This window comes from Microcebus murinus, chromosome 26 (genome assembly GCF_040939455.1).
Source record: "Microcebus murinus isolate Inina chromosome 26, M.murinus_Inina_mat1.0, whole genome shotgun sequence".
Taxonomy (NCBI): domain Eukaryota; kingdom Metazoa; phylum Chordata; class Mammalia; order Primates; family Cheirogaleidae; genus Microcebus; species Microcebus murinus.
Window position 1 is genome coordinate 6,589,895 of NC_134129.1, and position 16,948 is coordinate 6,606,842.

The 16,948-nt window shown below is 35.4% G+C and overlaps 2 protein-coding genes across 2 annotated transcripts in view; one reads left to right on the top strand and one right to left on the bottom strand.

Annotated features, from left to right (window-relative positions):
* The window catches only part of UBA6 (ubiquitin like modifier activating enzyme 6), a 67,736-nt gene extending 63,548 nt beyond the window's left edge, over positions 1–4,188 (top strand). The window contains exon 33 of the mRNA XM_020284242.2: positions 2,006–4,188. Coding sequence (XP_020139831.1) covers positions 2,006–2,141 — 136 coding nt within the window. The 3' untranslated portion in view covers positions 2,142–4,188. The remainder of the gene's footprint in view (positions 1–2,005) is intronic.
* Positions 4,189–12,746: 8,558 nt separating this feature from the next.
* STAP1 (signal transducing adaptor family member 1) overlaps positions 12,747–16,948 on the bottom strand; it is a 31,838-nt gene continuing 27,636 nt past the window's right edge. The window contains 2 exon segments of the mRNA XM_012760995.3: positions 12,747–12,770; positions 12,772–12,809. Coding sequence (XP_012616449.2) covers positions 12,747–12,770; positions 12,772–12,809 — 62 coding nt within the window.

Here is a 16,948-nt window from a genome sequence, read left to right on the forward strand (position 1 = left end):
TCACATTTAAATTATGACCCAGTCTTAATAATCTATACCTTAAAAAATAAAACTATTATATTAAAGTGTTGATTTGCCTTATATTGTTTTTCATAAAGGTCCCTATGTATTTTTGGATAAATTAAGAGTAGTAGTTAGAATTCCTTTATTGTATGTTACCTAGATGATAGTGGAATGTGTGGTCATGAGGTGTATCTATCAGTGGGATTTAAAATTCACTGCAAATAATTAACGAAAGTGCTTTTGACAGTTGGCCAGTATTTGAAATGTCCAGCATGATAATGTTTGTGAAGGATATTTCTCATTTTATTGCATTACTTATTTAGCAGGTATTTATTGAGTACCTATTAAGTGCCTGGACACCTTAGGTCAGTCAATGGGGTCATGGTTCAGAGCATGAATTCAGCTTTAGAAAGACCTGGGTTCATATCCTTGCTTAGCCCACTTAGTCATTTTGCCATTGGAGTAGTTTTTGAAACTTAGTGTCTTATCTAATAGGATGAGATGATTGTGCCTTAAAATAATATTAAGGGCTAATAGTGTAATGGCATATAAGTATTCCGTAAATGTTACTCCCGTTTATATTTTATCATGTATCTTCATCCAATAGCCCTGCTTTCAGGGAGTTCACAGTCTACTAAGGGAAATTGACATGTTAATTGATCATTAAAATGTTATTGAATAATTATTATAATAAAGGGTTTTTTTTCAGAGTACTTTGGGCACTACTAACTCTAACCTCTAGTTCAGGGTAGATTTCATTTGAGCTACCTTTGCAGAAGGACTATTACAGACAAAAGCAATAGTTTGTGTAAACATATGCAGCTTATAAAGAGCGTGCATGGGGCTGGGCGCAGTGGCTCACGCCTGTAATCCTAGCACTTTGAGAGGCTGAGGCGGGCGGATCACTCAAGGTCAGGAGTTCAGAATCAGCCTGAGCAAGAGTGAGACCACGTCTCTACTAAAAGTAGAAAGAAATTAATTGGCCAACTGAAAATATATAGAAAAAATTAGCTGGGCATAGTGGCGCATGCCTGTAGTCCCAGCTACTCGGGAGGCTGAGGCAGGAGGATTGCTTGAGGCCAGGAGTTTGAGGTTGCTGTGAGCTAAGCTGATGCCACGGCATCAGAGTAGCCAGGGCAACAGAGCAAGACTCTTTATCAAAAAAAAAGAGCATGCATGGTCTATTTTGGAAATTAAGTATTTTGGGATGACTTATGGGTAAGGTGATAACAATGAATGGTAGAAAGATGAAAAGTAATATATGGGACAAATTATCTTAGTAAAGTGGAAAGTTATTGAGGATTATAAATAGATTATATAGTTCAGAGCCTAGCATGAAGTAGGTATACAGTATATAATAGATAACATTATTAGGCAGGAATATAATATCAGATTTACATTTTAAGAGAATGCTGGCAGCAGTGTAGTTTAGAGGGAGAAAAGAGACTGAAAGCAGCTAGCTAGAAGCTAATGTAATAATCTAAGGGGTATATAGATGATGACTTAAGACAGTAGCAGTGGCAGTAGCAAAGATGAATTGGTTTTTCAGTAAATAGGATAAACAATTGGATATGAGAGCAAAACTTAAGAATGTCTTTTATTATGGTTTTTCTATCTTGCATTTTAAGATTTAAATCTGGCTGGCTTTTTTACTCTTTACAGAGAAATGCTTGAGAATTTATGATGCCTCCAAATTTTATAGGGAGTATAGAAGAGGAATTTTTAAAAATCATTGCTTATATTATGGGAATTTTTTTTTGTCTTTTAATAAATGGTCTATACTCTTTCTTATGACCAGCAGTGGTCCAGATTGATTGTTAGTTAAATGAGTATTTTAAGTTCAGAACTTTTAGTAAACTGAATATTTGAAAGCAAGTGGATTACTAAATTTTAAAATAAAGTCTAGATACAATTCCACATTTTCTGGATGGCATTAGTTAGCAAATCATTCTTTTATTTTATAGAATTTACCAAAATATTCATCCTTGCTTATTTTTCTTAGAATGCATAAACTTGTAAAACCTTCTACTGAAAAGAAATACGTGGATCTTACTGTGTCATTTGCCCCAGACACTGATGGAGATGAAGATTTGCCTGGACCTCCAGTAAGATACTACTTCACTCATGAAACTGATTAATGGAAGTTGTCTTACGGTTACTCCAGAACTACTTGATTTTGAAAAGAATATACTTAATTCAGAAACTAAAAAAAATCAGCTCATAATATTATGGATTTCTCTTTGATGAAGCCTTAATTTAAGAGAAACATCAGAATATGGAACTACCCTGAAAAATTGTAAAACATTTTGGAGCATAGTATACACTTGTCTAACGGTTCACACGTGACTGTGATTACAAGCAACTTTGAACTGGAATGCCATCTTATAAGACTTAAAGCAGATTTGTGTATTTACCTGTTTGGATAAAAAGAAAGAAAAAATATTTATGACCAGAGGAGATAAGGATCAAGAAATTGAAAGTAACAATTGGAACTATCCAAAAAGTTTAATCCTATTTTATGAATTTTTTTTGTTTGTTTAGTATTTGAAGCCCATTTTTCTACACAAACAGTGGCCCCCTGTACCTGTCCAGTGAGTAGGCTTTGAGAATTAATACCAGTGTAAAGGGTAAGGATGGATGGTAGTGGTGGATGAAGAATAGACTTTTAAAATTGTGCAGTTAGAGTTACTGTCCTATTACCTTTGCTAGTGTAATGAGAGTTTGTTATATCACTGTCCCCCAAAAATCAGGATTTTTATCGATAGCATCATTGTTGTAAGCCATGAGCAGTAGGTCAGATGACACGTTAACTTGGACTCTACATTAACAGTATTATATGGACTCTGACAACCTGTTTAGATAATCCATGAATGTGAACAGATAAATGTAACTAATCATTTGATTTTTCAGTAAGCCTTCTAATGTGGTGTTTTTATTTATTTAAAACTGTAAACCTGATTGTCATAGTATATAAGACTAAAAGGGGCCGGGTGCAGTGGCTCACACCTGTAATCCTAGCACTCTGGGAGGCCGAGGCAGGTGGATCGCTCCAGGTCAGGAGTTCAAAACCAGCCTGAGCAAGTGCGAGACCCCTAGTTTCTAGTTTTCTACTAAAACTAGAAAGAAATTAATTGGCCGACTGAAAATATATAGAAAAAATTAGCCGGGCATGGTGGCACATGCCCGGCACATTGGGACCTGTAGTCCCAAGGTACTCGGGAGGCTGAGGCAGGAGGATTGCTTGAGCCCAGGAGTTTAAGGTTGCTGTGAGTAGGCTGACGCCATGGTACTCACTCTAGCCTGGGCAACCAAGTGAGACTCTGTCTCAAAAAAAAAAAAAAAAAGACTAAAAGGTTTTTTGAGGGGAGTATCCTTAGAAATTGAAAAATCATCACTAGTAGGGTCTTGATTTTTTTTTCTTCCAGAAACCTAATGAACAGAAAAAAATAATAATATTTTTATTTTAAAAGGAAGCATTTTATTTTATTTCCCATCCCCAGAAAGGGAATTGACAAAGATAAAAATTTATTTTTTTAGATCTTTATTGAGAGAAACTTTCTGTTTTCTGATATGAGCTATGTTCATATAAGTGCTTTTATTAAAATGATGTAAACAGTATTCAACACTGTAAACTCAGTGAAAACAGCAAGTGATTCTTTCCTTACTAAGGCTATCATGCATTCTAAAGCAATTGGCATTTTATAATTGTAGGAAGTCATTTCCCTGTAGCTCTTTTCCTTCAACTCCCCTGTTCAGACCATTAATAGGTATTTTGATAAATTAAAAACCAGATGTATATCAGTGTTGCTTCAATTTCGTATCTTTTTATACTCTGTACTTTTATTCCATTTACAAATAGTTTGAATTGCTTTGTCAGTGGGCATGGTTTCTTTTGTAAAAATATCTAGTTGGGAAAATACATTTGGGAGTGGAGAGTGAATTTGTGTGATTAAAGGATATTCTATACATTGGAAGCTGGGGAAAAGTGGATGGGGTGAGTTTAAAGAAATGGCTACCTTTGAAATAAGCAATTTTTTGTTCACCATATCCTACTCTCTCGAGGTGTGCAGATCCCAAGTGTAATACTTAAAATTAATGTTACTTAAAATTGAATCCAGGAATATCAAGACTCAATGACTTGGAACTTTAGAGGATAGAACTAATAAAAGGACTTTTGTATAAGAAGCCTTTTTTCCACTTTCACTTTGTTTTGTGCTCTTTGAAAGTAATTGATATTTTCCAGGTAGCCATGGAACAATCCTCATATATGATAAATAGCTTGCTTATATTTTGTATAAGTCTCCACATCTTTTCAGAATTGAATTTAGAACCATGCTATCAGTTCATATTTGTAGACATCAGTGCTTTAACTGGTAAGAACAAAATCAACAAGGATTAAGTTCATTTTGTGATTAAACCTATAATCATTTTGTCATAATTTTTTTTTTCTATAGATAGTGGTTATTGCCATCATTTATTTAGTTCTAGTAAGCTAGAAAGCCAGAGTGAAGCTAATGACAGTTCTTCTTATGTTATCAGTTACTGCACCATGAGATCACCGTTGGTGATTGAAATACCAAATGTAGAAATTAATGATTTGATTTTGTACATTTCCACTGAGTAACTTTTTACTTATTAAAAAATAAATTAAGAAATTTGAAAATATCTTTGTAAATCATGTTCCATCGTTAACTCTAGAGATTCTGATTCTACTATTCATTTTGTGAGTAATGTTGCTTTGGCGTTTCCTGATTTTCAAGTTTTGCAGTCATGGAGATACAACAGTCACTAGTTGTGGAGGGACATTACTTCAGAGTGCTTTTGGCTCCTGGAAATTCTTTTAAAACAGTTGGAAAGAAATAGTCTTGACCATGTAAAACCTAGATCTGTTAAATCCAAGACTACTAGTTGGATATTTCTAATGTCCTTTCCTTTTTAGAGTTCACAACAGTTACGTTACTTGTCTGTAAGTTCCTAATAAATTGTCCCAAAGGTAGAATTTGGAAATAAATATGTACCCTTTTTTTTTGTTTTTTAGCTGCTATGACACACACTGGTGGTAATAGTGACAAAACATTAAAAAGTCAACTATAAATATATTTAGAATCATTTTATAATTAGTAAAATGAAAACAACAAAAATTGTTATCTTGAGATCTTCAGGAAGAAATGTCTTTACCTAATTTTTTCAACTATAATGAACATAATAAATTCATTGTGATTATAAGTAATCATTTAGTATACAATCTCTGGGTATGGGTTTAATGATTTTTTTGCTTTTCACAGATTAAAAAACAAAAATCAGAAAGTTGAAATCTTGGGGATAAGAGTACCAATTGACAATCTATGTTCATTTTTCTCTTTCTACATCTTAGTTTTGTTTTTTTTTAATTAAGAAATATATGTTCAAAAATATATATTCAGAGGAGTACATAAAATATAAATATGCAGTTTAGAGAATAATGTTTAAGTATTTATATAACCACAGACAAGTTAATAGAACACTGACAGCAGTCCAGAAACTCCCCATGTAGTCCCTTCCCAATCACAACCAGCTTCCCCACACATCCCTTGGTAATTATAACTGTCCTACCTTTTATGGTAGCTCTCTCATTTTTATAGTGTTACCACCTATATACGTAAACCTAAATAATAGTTTGCTTGATTTTGAATTTTATGTAAAAAGATCATACTTCATTCTTTTGTGGCTTCTTCTTTCATTCAACGTGTGATTCATCCATGTTGGTTGCAACTATACTTCATTCTTCATCATTGGTGTATAATTTACCTTTGTATTAATATACCACAATTTGTTCATTCTATTGACTGGACAATTGGGATGTTTTTTAGTTTGGGGCAGTTACAGTTCCACAATGAACATTATTTTATTTATCCCCTGGTACAAATAAGATATATATCTAGGACTAGAATTGCTTGGTCATATATGGGATATTCATATCTTCAGTTTTATTGGATGATTATGTTATTTATTCTAAGTGTTAGAAATGTCCTATGTCTCCACATTTTGGTCAACACTGGTATTGACATTTTATTATTTTGCCAGTCTGGTGGATATGCAGTTGTATCTCATTGAAATTTTACTCTGTCATTCCCTAATTACCATTGAAGTTGATCACCTTTTCATAAGTTTACTGGGCACTTCAACTTTTTCTTTTGTGAAGTGTCCTCTCAGGTCTTTCACATTATTTTTTTATTGTATTGGACATCTTTTTATTTGTTGATTCATAAAAGACCTTTATAAATCCTGTTCTTTATTGGCTATATAGTTGCTAGTATCTTCTCCCGTTCTGTAGCTTGGCTCTCCCTCTCTTTATGATGTTCTTAGGTAAAAGAATTTATTAGTGGTTAGGAACTGAAAAGTATTAATCTTTTGTTTTATGGTTAGAGTTTTTTGTGAGTTTTAAGAAATCATTCCATACCCTAGTGTTATGAAGATACTCTTCTATGTTGTCTTCTAAAAGCTTTAGTCTTACCTTTCACATATAAGTTTTTGTATGCTAGGGGTTCCTCACCACAATTTACTGAAAAGTCTGATTTTTTTCTATTCTGCAGTGCCACCAAAGTCATGTATCATATCCATATTTCTATATGTCTCTTTTTCTGAATTTTTTCTTCCTTCTTTTCTATCCCTGTGCTAATATACTGTCTTTGTCACCATAGCTGAAATATTCTTGATATTTGGTAAAACAGGTCCTTCCAACTTATAATTCTGTTAGTATCTTGGTTATTCTTAGCCTTTTGTATTTTCAGTTCTCAATTTTCTAATTGCAAACATGCAAATCTGTTACTTTTGCAGTTTCCAATTGAATTGTCTTGCCAAAATTTTTAATCTCTTATCTACTTGATCATGAAAAGCATAATTATTTTATAGTCTGTGTGTATAACGTATAATAATTCCACAATCTAAAACCTTCCTGCAGATTTGTTTTTTTCTTTTATTTCTTTTAGTCTTCATTCTTATTGTCTTATTTCCTTTGTATGTGGTTATCTTTAATTGTTTGCCAATATTGTACTTGCAAACTTAAAATAATTTGATGCCTAGGATGATATTTTCATCCTCTAGAGAATTTTTTGCTTCTGTTAGGGTACCTGGACACTAGTACTTTAGGGTCATTTTGATCTCGTTTCAGAAATTGAGGTTTTTCTAGGCTATCTTTGTGACTAAAAGCTGATCTACAGGCTCTGCTAGTGGTCTGTCTTCACCTTACTCCTAGGGTGCAACCCTTTAGGGTTCCAAAGCGTGGGTTAGAGTTATCAAGGGCCCTCACCTCTTTACTGGCCCTAGCCTCTACCTTTGCATACTTAGTCCCTTATCTCTATTCAGCTTCTCAGTAGCTTCTTGGAAATATGTAAATGTTTCCAGCACATGGTGGTCCAAATGAAGGATTCACCTTTCTGAATTTCTGTCTTCTCCTAGATATTAGCTTGGTAATTATTCACTAACTTAGCAGCTCTCTGTTACCTTGCCATATACTTTTTAAAAATATTTTTTATCCAGCTTTTCTAAATATTCTCTAGTTAGAATGTTAATCCAAATTACTTAGTCCACATTATTTCCTGTTGATTTTTATGTGTAAAATGTAGTTCATTTATTTGTATTGCTTTTGTGTCTAGAAACCCACTATACTCTCAAATGATTCTTGTAAATTATTTGCATATTTTTTTGGATTTACTACATAACCTTAACTTCAAATAGGGACAGTTTAGTCTTTTCTAAAATCCAAATTTCAGTTTTCTCTATCCCCTCTCTATTGTATGTTTCTTATTTCTTTTATTTCTGCTCTTACCAATATAACTTCTGTTTTTTTTTTTTTTACTGTTCTTTTTTATAACTTTTTGAGATGGGTTACCTCATTCATTTTCAATTTGTCTCTTGTTTCTAAAACATGCATTTAAAAGTTATATCTGTACTACTGTAATATAATTATATTATACTCTACTATTGTAGCCATATTCCACAAGTTTTGATATATATTTAAAGTATTTTCTGATTTTCATCAGGATTTCCTCTTCAACCCCTTTTAAGGAGAGCATATCTTTATTCCAAACATGGAGGTTTTCTGATAATCTTTTTAAATTTTGATTTGTAATTTAGTTGAATTTTAACCAGAAAAAAATCCTTCTGATTTTCATTCTTTGAAATTACTTGAGACTCACTTTATGGTGCAGAATATGATAATTCTTGTAGTAATTTTTATGCATTTGAAAACACATTCAGTAATCATTAGGGGCAGTATGGTGCATGTACCTATTAGATCAAGTCTGTTAATTGTGTTATTTAAATCTTCTATATCCTTATTGATTTTTCATCTACGTATTCTGTCAGTTACTGAAATCACAACTATGATAATTTGATTTGCATCTTTTTTCTGTTTTATATGTTTTGAGGCTAAATTATTTGGTGCATGTACATTTTTAAACTTGATATAATTTCATGATGAATTATACTATATCACTATGAAGTGCATCTCTGTAATATGTTTTGCCTTAAAATTTGTTTTCTCTGTATGTATTCCAGCTTGCTCTTGGTTGATATTTTCATGAAATAACTTCTTCCTTCCATTTACTTTCAGTCTTTCTCTATTCTTGTATTTTAAATGTGTGTCTAGTAAACATCATAAAGTTAGGATTTTAGTGTTTGGGTTTTGTTTGTTTTATTTAGTTGAGACTATAGGCGTGCTCCACCATACCTGGCTTTTTTTAAAATCTCATCTGATAATCTTTGTCTTTTAACTGTGACTCTTAGGCCATTTACATTTAATATAATTACTGATAGAGTTATTTCTGCCATTTTATTGGGGGGGGCTGTTTTCTTTTTTGTCTAGCCTGTTTTGTGGTTCTTTTTCTCTATTTTCCTGCCTTTTTAAATTAGTATCTACTTATTTTGTTATTCTAATTATGCCAGTTATTAGTTGATTGTCTGTATTCCGGGACCTGTGGCTGAAACTTTGCAAACTCCATTTCTCCTTTGCCTTCTGGCTTCCTTTTGGTTCCACAAATAAGGGTCACTACAAGAAGACTAGAATGCTGGAAATAGGGAGAGGAGACTTTTCCCCTTCCCATTTGCCTCCCAATATAGTCAGCAGTGGTTCTTCTAGCAGCTGTGGTTGGTTCCCAGTCTCTAGCTTTTCTCTGGCATTTTGCAGGGTATCTCTTTTGACCTTCTAAGTTCTAATAATCCTACCTTCTTACCTTTAATATTCATAATTGTGTACCTTGTGGACATTTTCTGTCCCCCCCCAACACTTGTATGCCAATTTCTTATGTTAAATTCTTCTTAAAATAAATGATATTGTTTGTTTTCCTAAGCTATAACACATTTTTTTTCTTTTTACTAGTTTATATCTTTGAATTATTTCTCTGTATTATATCATACATATTCAGGTTAAGAAAGACTTAAAGTAATCATTTTCTTTACCTTTTGGCAGATTATATTTTCTGAAAATGGCCACAGCAATATTTTCAATACCACTTACTCTTGCCACCTTCTAGAAGCTTGCCACCTTCTAACCTTCTTTGAGACCTCCCAGGTTAGATCATAAAGGCTATGTGGCTTTCTTGGCTCTCTCTCACTCTCTTGCTTGCCCTTTCTTTTGGAAAGCTCACCCTTGGAACCCAGACACCATTTTGTGAGGAAGCTCAAACTAGTCCACATGGAGAAAAACAGGCTACCACCCTGCAGCCAGTATCAGGTGTCAGACATGTGAGTAAGCAAGCTTCCAGATGATTCCAGGCCCTAGACTTGCTGGAGCAGAGACAAGACAAGCCATTCTTGCTGTGTTGAGCTGTGCCAAATTCCTGACCCACTGAATCCTTGAACGTGGATTGTTTATGCAACTAAGTTTTGGAGTGAGTTATTGTGTAGACATAATAACTAGAATGACTCTCTAATTCCTAACTTAAATACGATTGTCATGTATTTTATTTCTGTTATGTATTTTAATTCTGTTGTCATGTATTTTAATGCCTTTTAATTCTAAGACTAATTTATACACATATCACTTTCTTTGCTCTTTATTATTATTTTTTTATCTAAGGCTTACTGCTATGGTCTGAACGTTTGTGTCTCCACAAAATTCATAGATTGAAATTCTAACTACAAGGTGATATAAAGTAATTTGGAAGTGGGGCCTTTGGGAGGGGATTAAGTCATGGGAGTAGAGCACTTACTAAAGAGGCCTGAGTCACACACGCCCCTACCATCTGAGGACCCAGTGAGAAGGTACCATCTTTAAGCCAGAGTGTGGACCCTCACCAGACATGGAATCTGCCAGTGCCTGCATCTTGGACTTTCCAACCTTCAGAACTGTGAGAAATAAATTTTTGTTGCTTATAAGCCACACAGTTTATGGGATTTTGTTACAGCAGCCTGAGTGGACTAACACATTTACTGTCTGGGATAAATTTCTAACTAAAATACTTTTTTTAGAATTTTATTTTGTGAGAGTCTACCAGTGGCATACTTGCTCATAATTTGTTTTCTGGACATATGTGTATTTTGCCGTCATTCTGCAAAGATAATTTTGCTAAATACAGAATTCTAATTTGGCCTTTATTATTTTTCAGCGCAGTGGAGGTATTTTTCCACTCTCATATGACTTCCCTTGTTGCTGTTGAGTCAGTTGTGAGGCTGAATATTGCACCTTTAAAGAAATTTCTTTGTTTGCTTTGGTTTTGTCAATTTAATTATATGTGTCTGGGTATGGATTTCTTTTTCCTTTTGATTAATCTTGCTTGGGAATTGTTGAGCTCCTTGACTCTGGATTTATGTCTTTCAGTGGTTCTGAGAAATTGTCAGATATTACTCCTTATATATCGCTTCTTCCCCATTGTCTTTTCTTCTATGAGGATTCTCATTAAACATGGCAGACCTTCATATTCTGTCTTCAGTATTTGTCACCCTCTCTTTTATATTTTCCAATTGTTTTTTCTTTTCATGCTTCATTCTGTATAATTTTTTCTAACCCGTATTTCAGTTTACTAACCTCTTCATCTGTTTCTCATCTACTTACTGTTATATCCATTCATTGTTAAGGTTTTATTTTTCAGTCTTAGAAGTTCTGTTTGGTTCTCTTTTTTAAAACTGCTAGATAATTTTTTATAGCTTTTTATCCCCTGCAGATATTTTCTGTCTATTCTTTAAACTACGAGGTCATTTTATGGTCTTTGTCTGCCAGTTTAAATTTCTGAGGTTTTGTGGCTCTGTTTCTCATTGTTTCTTCTAGCTAAATGTGTTGTTGGTCTCCTAGGAGACTCAGGACTTTGGTCAGGCCCTGGGCTTTGATTTCTCTTTGCCTTGTTCATTCCTTTTCAGTTTATTGCAGTCAACTACATTGCCTCACCAACTTCAGGAGTCTAATTTTTTAAAGCTTTCCATATTAACCACTGTTTTCTTGTAGAATACAAGAATTCACTCAACATATGAGATGGTAAGAAATTGGACTTTATTCTCTCGTTTCTTACCTATATTTGGAACAACTCAATTATAAGACCCTTGAGAATAACATCTATATGTGCTGCTTTTGTAATTTTCACGTCCGTTAACACAATGATATATATAAGTATTCAGTAGATTACAATAAATACGTATATTAATGCTCAGGCTTTATATCCCAACTCTCATCATATCTAAGATTCCTGATTGTCACTGTCTCTTCATTTAAAAGAAACCTTACTTGATTTTGCATATATTGCTACACAGATAATTTAATACCATGGTAGATCTTAAGTGGTTCTCAAAATCAATTTAGAAGTTTTTTTAATGAAGAAAAAATATTTATGAAAAAGTATCCCAAGCCAAGCATGGTGGCATGCACTTGTAGTCCTAGCTACTCTGGAAGCTTAGGCAGGAGGATCTCTTGACCCCAGGAGTTCAAGGCTGCAATGAGCTATGATCACGCCACTGCATTCCAGCCTGGACAACAGACACCCTGTCTCTAAAAAAAAATAATAATAATTAAAATAATAGAGAACTTTTAAAAATATCTCTGAGATTTTGATTCAGTAAATGTAGTCTGGGGCTAAGGGATTAGTATTTTTAAGGAACTCTAGGTATTTATAATCAGGCTCAGACTGTGCTATACTTGTGAAAGAAGGTGATGATACAGCCTTTTGCCATCTTTGTAAGGTGTTATGAGTTGATTTTGAGCTAGCAAGAAGATGTTATCAGAGAAAAACATGGAATAAATAAATTTCATTTATTTCCAGTAACAAAAAATAGGGCATAGACTATTTCTGTTGGAAAAGGGCTTCTCCAAGTATATTTCATGTCTCTGGCTTCTAACTTGATTATTAAAATGACTTATATTTGATAAATTGGTCAAATCAGATTTCAACCAAAACCTAGTGGGGTTTTTTTTGGAATTGGTAGGATTTAGGAAAACTAGAGAATCTGCTGTGGAAATTGTATAGGGGAAATGTATTTAATTGAAGCCTAGGAAAATAAAAACTCCATCTAGAAAGTACTATGTTTTCAACTTTTATCAGTTCATGGGAATGCATGTACTAGGAGTTACCCCCACAGCCATAGTCTATGGTTTCCCAGTGAATTGATTTCATTCTGATAAGATAATGAAATTGTATGCTACAGTGTTTTATTTGGTGTCCAGGTGACTGACTTGGTCATCAGGATCAGGAGTATAGAGGTAATTCTCTAAAAGTAAGATCTTCCTTTGAAAATAAAAATTACCAAGATACGTGAAGGAGTACTTTTCACATTTTATTTCATGCGATGTGTGGATTTTTCTTCCAGCTTCTCATTTCTGCCCTCCATGTTGAGTTCTTGGCCTAGAAATTGTGGGTGGAAAAGCTTGATTAATTAAAGAAACACTATCAGAGAACAAGGTTTTGTTTATTTTCAGTGTTAGTTGATTTTCTTGCTTGTGTGTGGAATATCAGTGGTATGTTACCCAGGCTGATCTCAAACTCCTGAGTTCAAGTGATCCTACCCCCTCAGCCTCTCAAAGTGCATTATGTTCCTGCCTTCTGATAATAGAGAGAAAACTAAATGTTAATATAGTTTAAAGATTAAAGAAAGTTTTAAGTTTTATAGTTTTAAGATTAAAGAAAATCTCGTTTTCTTTTAGATAGTATTTTATTGTGAACTACATTAACTTTTTCCAGATCTCCAGATTTGAACCCTTTATGTGTTCTACAACTCAAGGCAAAGCAACATGGCCTAGCAGTCTCATTGTGCCCCAGCCAGCCATGAGTCCAAATTCCTGAAACCATTTTAGGGTTTTACAAAGTTTCCTTAGAACATCAGCATTATTTGTCAAGATAAGTTTTAACTTTTTTGTAGCTTTTCTTAGAAAATCCTATTCTATTCTCACTTATTTTCCAGTTCACTTTTCCATCTTTCTGCTTTTGAAAGAAAATACGTCACTCTACAGAAGATGTTCTGATTATTTGAATTCTTCCTCTACGTGCCCCTCCCTGTTCCATCTGCTCCATTCCCCAATCCTTATAGCAAAGAATATGAAATGCAGGGAGGTTGAGTAATTTGTTCCTGATCACATAGCAATGGCAATCTGGCTGGCTGTTCCTAAAATCATTGACATTTTACATCAACAGCCTATTTTCTTTCTTTCTGTCTGTTTTTCTCTTTCCTGACCCTGCCCTGAGGGCGGCCCCTAGCCAAGGTGCTGCACTGTGACAGTGGCAGTAGCCGCATGGGCATCTGAAACCCCAAGAACATTTAATCTGCTGGCCAGAGAAACCAGTAGAAAATGAGCTTGAGGCAGTAAGGAGAGTTGGAATTAATTTTTTCTCCTTCTTTTCTCTAACTTTTTTAGAGAGATTTGTCAGCCCCAGTCTCACAAGACTACATGACACCACAGGTGGCTACAGCACTCAAGAAGCCCCACTTTTCTAGCTAGAAAACCAGGAAAACAGACCCTTAGTAGTTAGTGTGCAGGAAATCTTGGAGAGGTGAGAGCTAAAAAAAGCATTCCTAGGTCTGTGTGTGAAGTGACACAAGTTCCAGGCTTACCTCTGAGCTATGCATGCGCAAAACAGATATTAAAGGCTTTGAAAACTAAACTAAGATAAAAACCACTCCCAGGCTAACATTCCTGAGATGTACAGACCCAAAAGAGCATAACAAAGAGTCTGAAAACTGCACTAATATTGGAATGGGTTCCCACAGAAAGTAAGACAGAACTGGTTCAATTTAATTAGAATGATTATTTGCTTTAAAAAAATGATCCAGGCCAGGCATGGTGGCTCACGCCTGTAATCCTAGCACTCTGGGAGGCTGACGCAGGCGGATGATTTGAGCTCAGGAGTTCCAGACCAGCCTGAGCAAGAGTAAGACCCCGTCTCTACCAAAAATAGAAAAAACCCATGTTTCCCCAAAAATAAGACAGGGTCTTATATTTATTTTTCCTCAAGAAGATACCCCAGGGCTTATTTTCCGGGGATTTTTTTTTTAAGTATGATACAACAATCTACATTTATTCAAATATAGTTAAGTCGTCTTTTTCTGGAACATCATCATAACTCTCCAAACCCCAAATTTCATCCTGAATTTCTTGCGACTCTGTTTCCTTTAGAACCATTGGAATCATTAGAACCCAATCTCTCATGTCTAGCAATAGGGCTCCCATCGTCTTTACCGCTCCTCAAGGAAATGCGTGGGTTGTGCAGATGCCCTGCGTAGCCACGCCCATCACTAGGTCTTATTTTCGGGGTAGGGTTTATATTGTGCAAATGCTTAGAAATCCTGCTAGGGCTTATTTTTATGGGTAGGTCTTACTTTTGGGTAAACATGGAATTAGCCGGGCATGGTGGCGCATGCCTGTAGCCCTAGCTACTCGGGAGGCTGAGGCAGAAAAATCGCTTGAGCCCAGGCGTTTGAGGTTGCTGTGAGCTAGGCTGATGCCACGGCACTCTAGCCCAGGCAACAGAGTGAGACTCTGTCTCAAAAAAAAAGAAAACTTTTTTAGAGATGTTACAGGAAGTTCTTTGTTCTCAGGGTGGTGGGGGATAGATAATAGCTTATTCCCAGAAAATCCTATTAGGTGGTATTTTCTTGTATAATGCCCAGGTAATGTATTATGTTGGTCCTATCTGCAGCAATGTGTTCATCCCTTGTTATATTTTAAAAGAGATGTTTAGAAATTAGACAATGTACAGAGAAGGTCAAAGATGACAGTGAGAGAGCTGCAAGTACCAATCATTTAGATGATGGAGAGCAAAAAAACCAAGAGCAGACATTGTGGCCATTTAAAAATACTTGATGAGCTCTTACAAAACCTGTACTGGGCTGGGTGCGGTGCAGTGCACCTCTAGTCCCAGCTACTTGGGAGGCCGAGGCAGGAAAATTGCTCGAGCTCAGGAGTTTGAGACCAGCTTGGGCAACATAGCGAGACTCTTGTCTCTTAAAAAATAGATAAATAAAAATAAAAAAGCTATATTGTTTAAAAGCCACAAACTAGATTATTATGTAGAAGTTGAAGAAATGTTTCAGACTCAATATTAAGGAAGTTCTTAATAATATTAAGGAAGTTCTCTAATATGAGAACTGTCCAGAAGTGAACTGTGCTGTTTCCTTCAAAAATCAGCGAACCCCCTCACATCAGAAATTTTCAAACAAGCTGAATGGTCACATCTTAAGAGATGTTTCCTGTATGGAGTGTGTAGGTGACTCCTATACAGATAAGACACTACTCGATGATTTTTTGCAGTTCCTTCAGACTCTTGAGTTTTTGGGGATTTTGTTGTGGTTATTTGGCATCATAAGATTCATAATGATGTTTTAAGAATTTGGACTTTTAAACTTGCTGACATATTAAGTAGTGTGACTTTCTAGATAGGTCCCTGATGCAGGCTGCCCAATGAAGTTGTTTTCCCTCATAATCTGTAGGAACAGGGACTTGTTTTGATAACTGTAATCCAACAAGCTGGAGATATTTTTCTCTCTCCTGCTTACAGTCTGCCACGTGACTATGTGTGGGAGGAATCGTTGCAAAGGATAGAAACTATTGCATGCAGGCTGGCCTGCTCTGCCAAGAGTTGGACTGTAAACGGGGTCAGTTTCGTGGGCATGTGAACTGTGCAGTTGCACACGGCCCCAAACGTGGTTTAATGGCCCATCATAACTGCTTCTGGAACTCTTGATTTATGAAGACAGGGCCCACAGATTCTGTAGAATGTCCTAACTACAATCTTTATCTGTAGTTCCTCCCTACCCACTCATTCCTTGTTATCCTGCAATCTGACTTCTGTCTTTATAGTGGAATAAAATTTCTCTCTCTCAGATCATCTATTGCCTCATGACCAGTTCCTGTAGTTTCTTCTTTTTTTTTTTTTTTTTTTTTTTTATATTTTTTTTTTGAGACAGAGTCTCACTTTTGTTGCCCAGGCTAGAGTGAGTGCCATGGCGTCAGCCTAGCTCACAGCAACCTCAAACTCCTGGGCTCAAACGATCCTCCTGCCTCAGCCTCCCAAGTAGCTGGGACTACAGGCATGTGCCACCATGCCCGGCTAGTTTTTTGTATATATATTTTTAGTTGGTCAATTAATTTCTTTCTATTTTTAGTAGAGACGGGGTCTTGCTCAGGATGGTTTCGAACTCCCAACCTCGAGCAATCCGCCCGCCTCGGCCTCCCAGAGTGCTAGGATTACAGGCGTGAGCCACCGCGCCCGGCCTGTAGTTTCTTCTTAATCCACATTTATTTTATCCTGTCTGGAGCGTCTAACATTTTTGACAGATCACCCCTTTAAATCCCTTGTTTGGTTCTCATTAATCCATTTGATTATGGTTTTCTCCTATCTCTGAACTTGTTTGATAAAGCCGAGTAGAATGATGGCATGAAGTTAATAGTCACAATACATGCGTGTCTCAGGGCTTTTCATTCTTTAGAATAGATCCATACTGGATTCACAGTGTATGTTGGTACTCCCTTATTTTCACAGACTCAGTG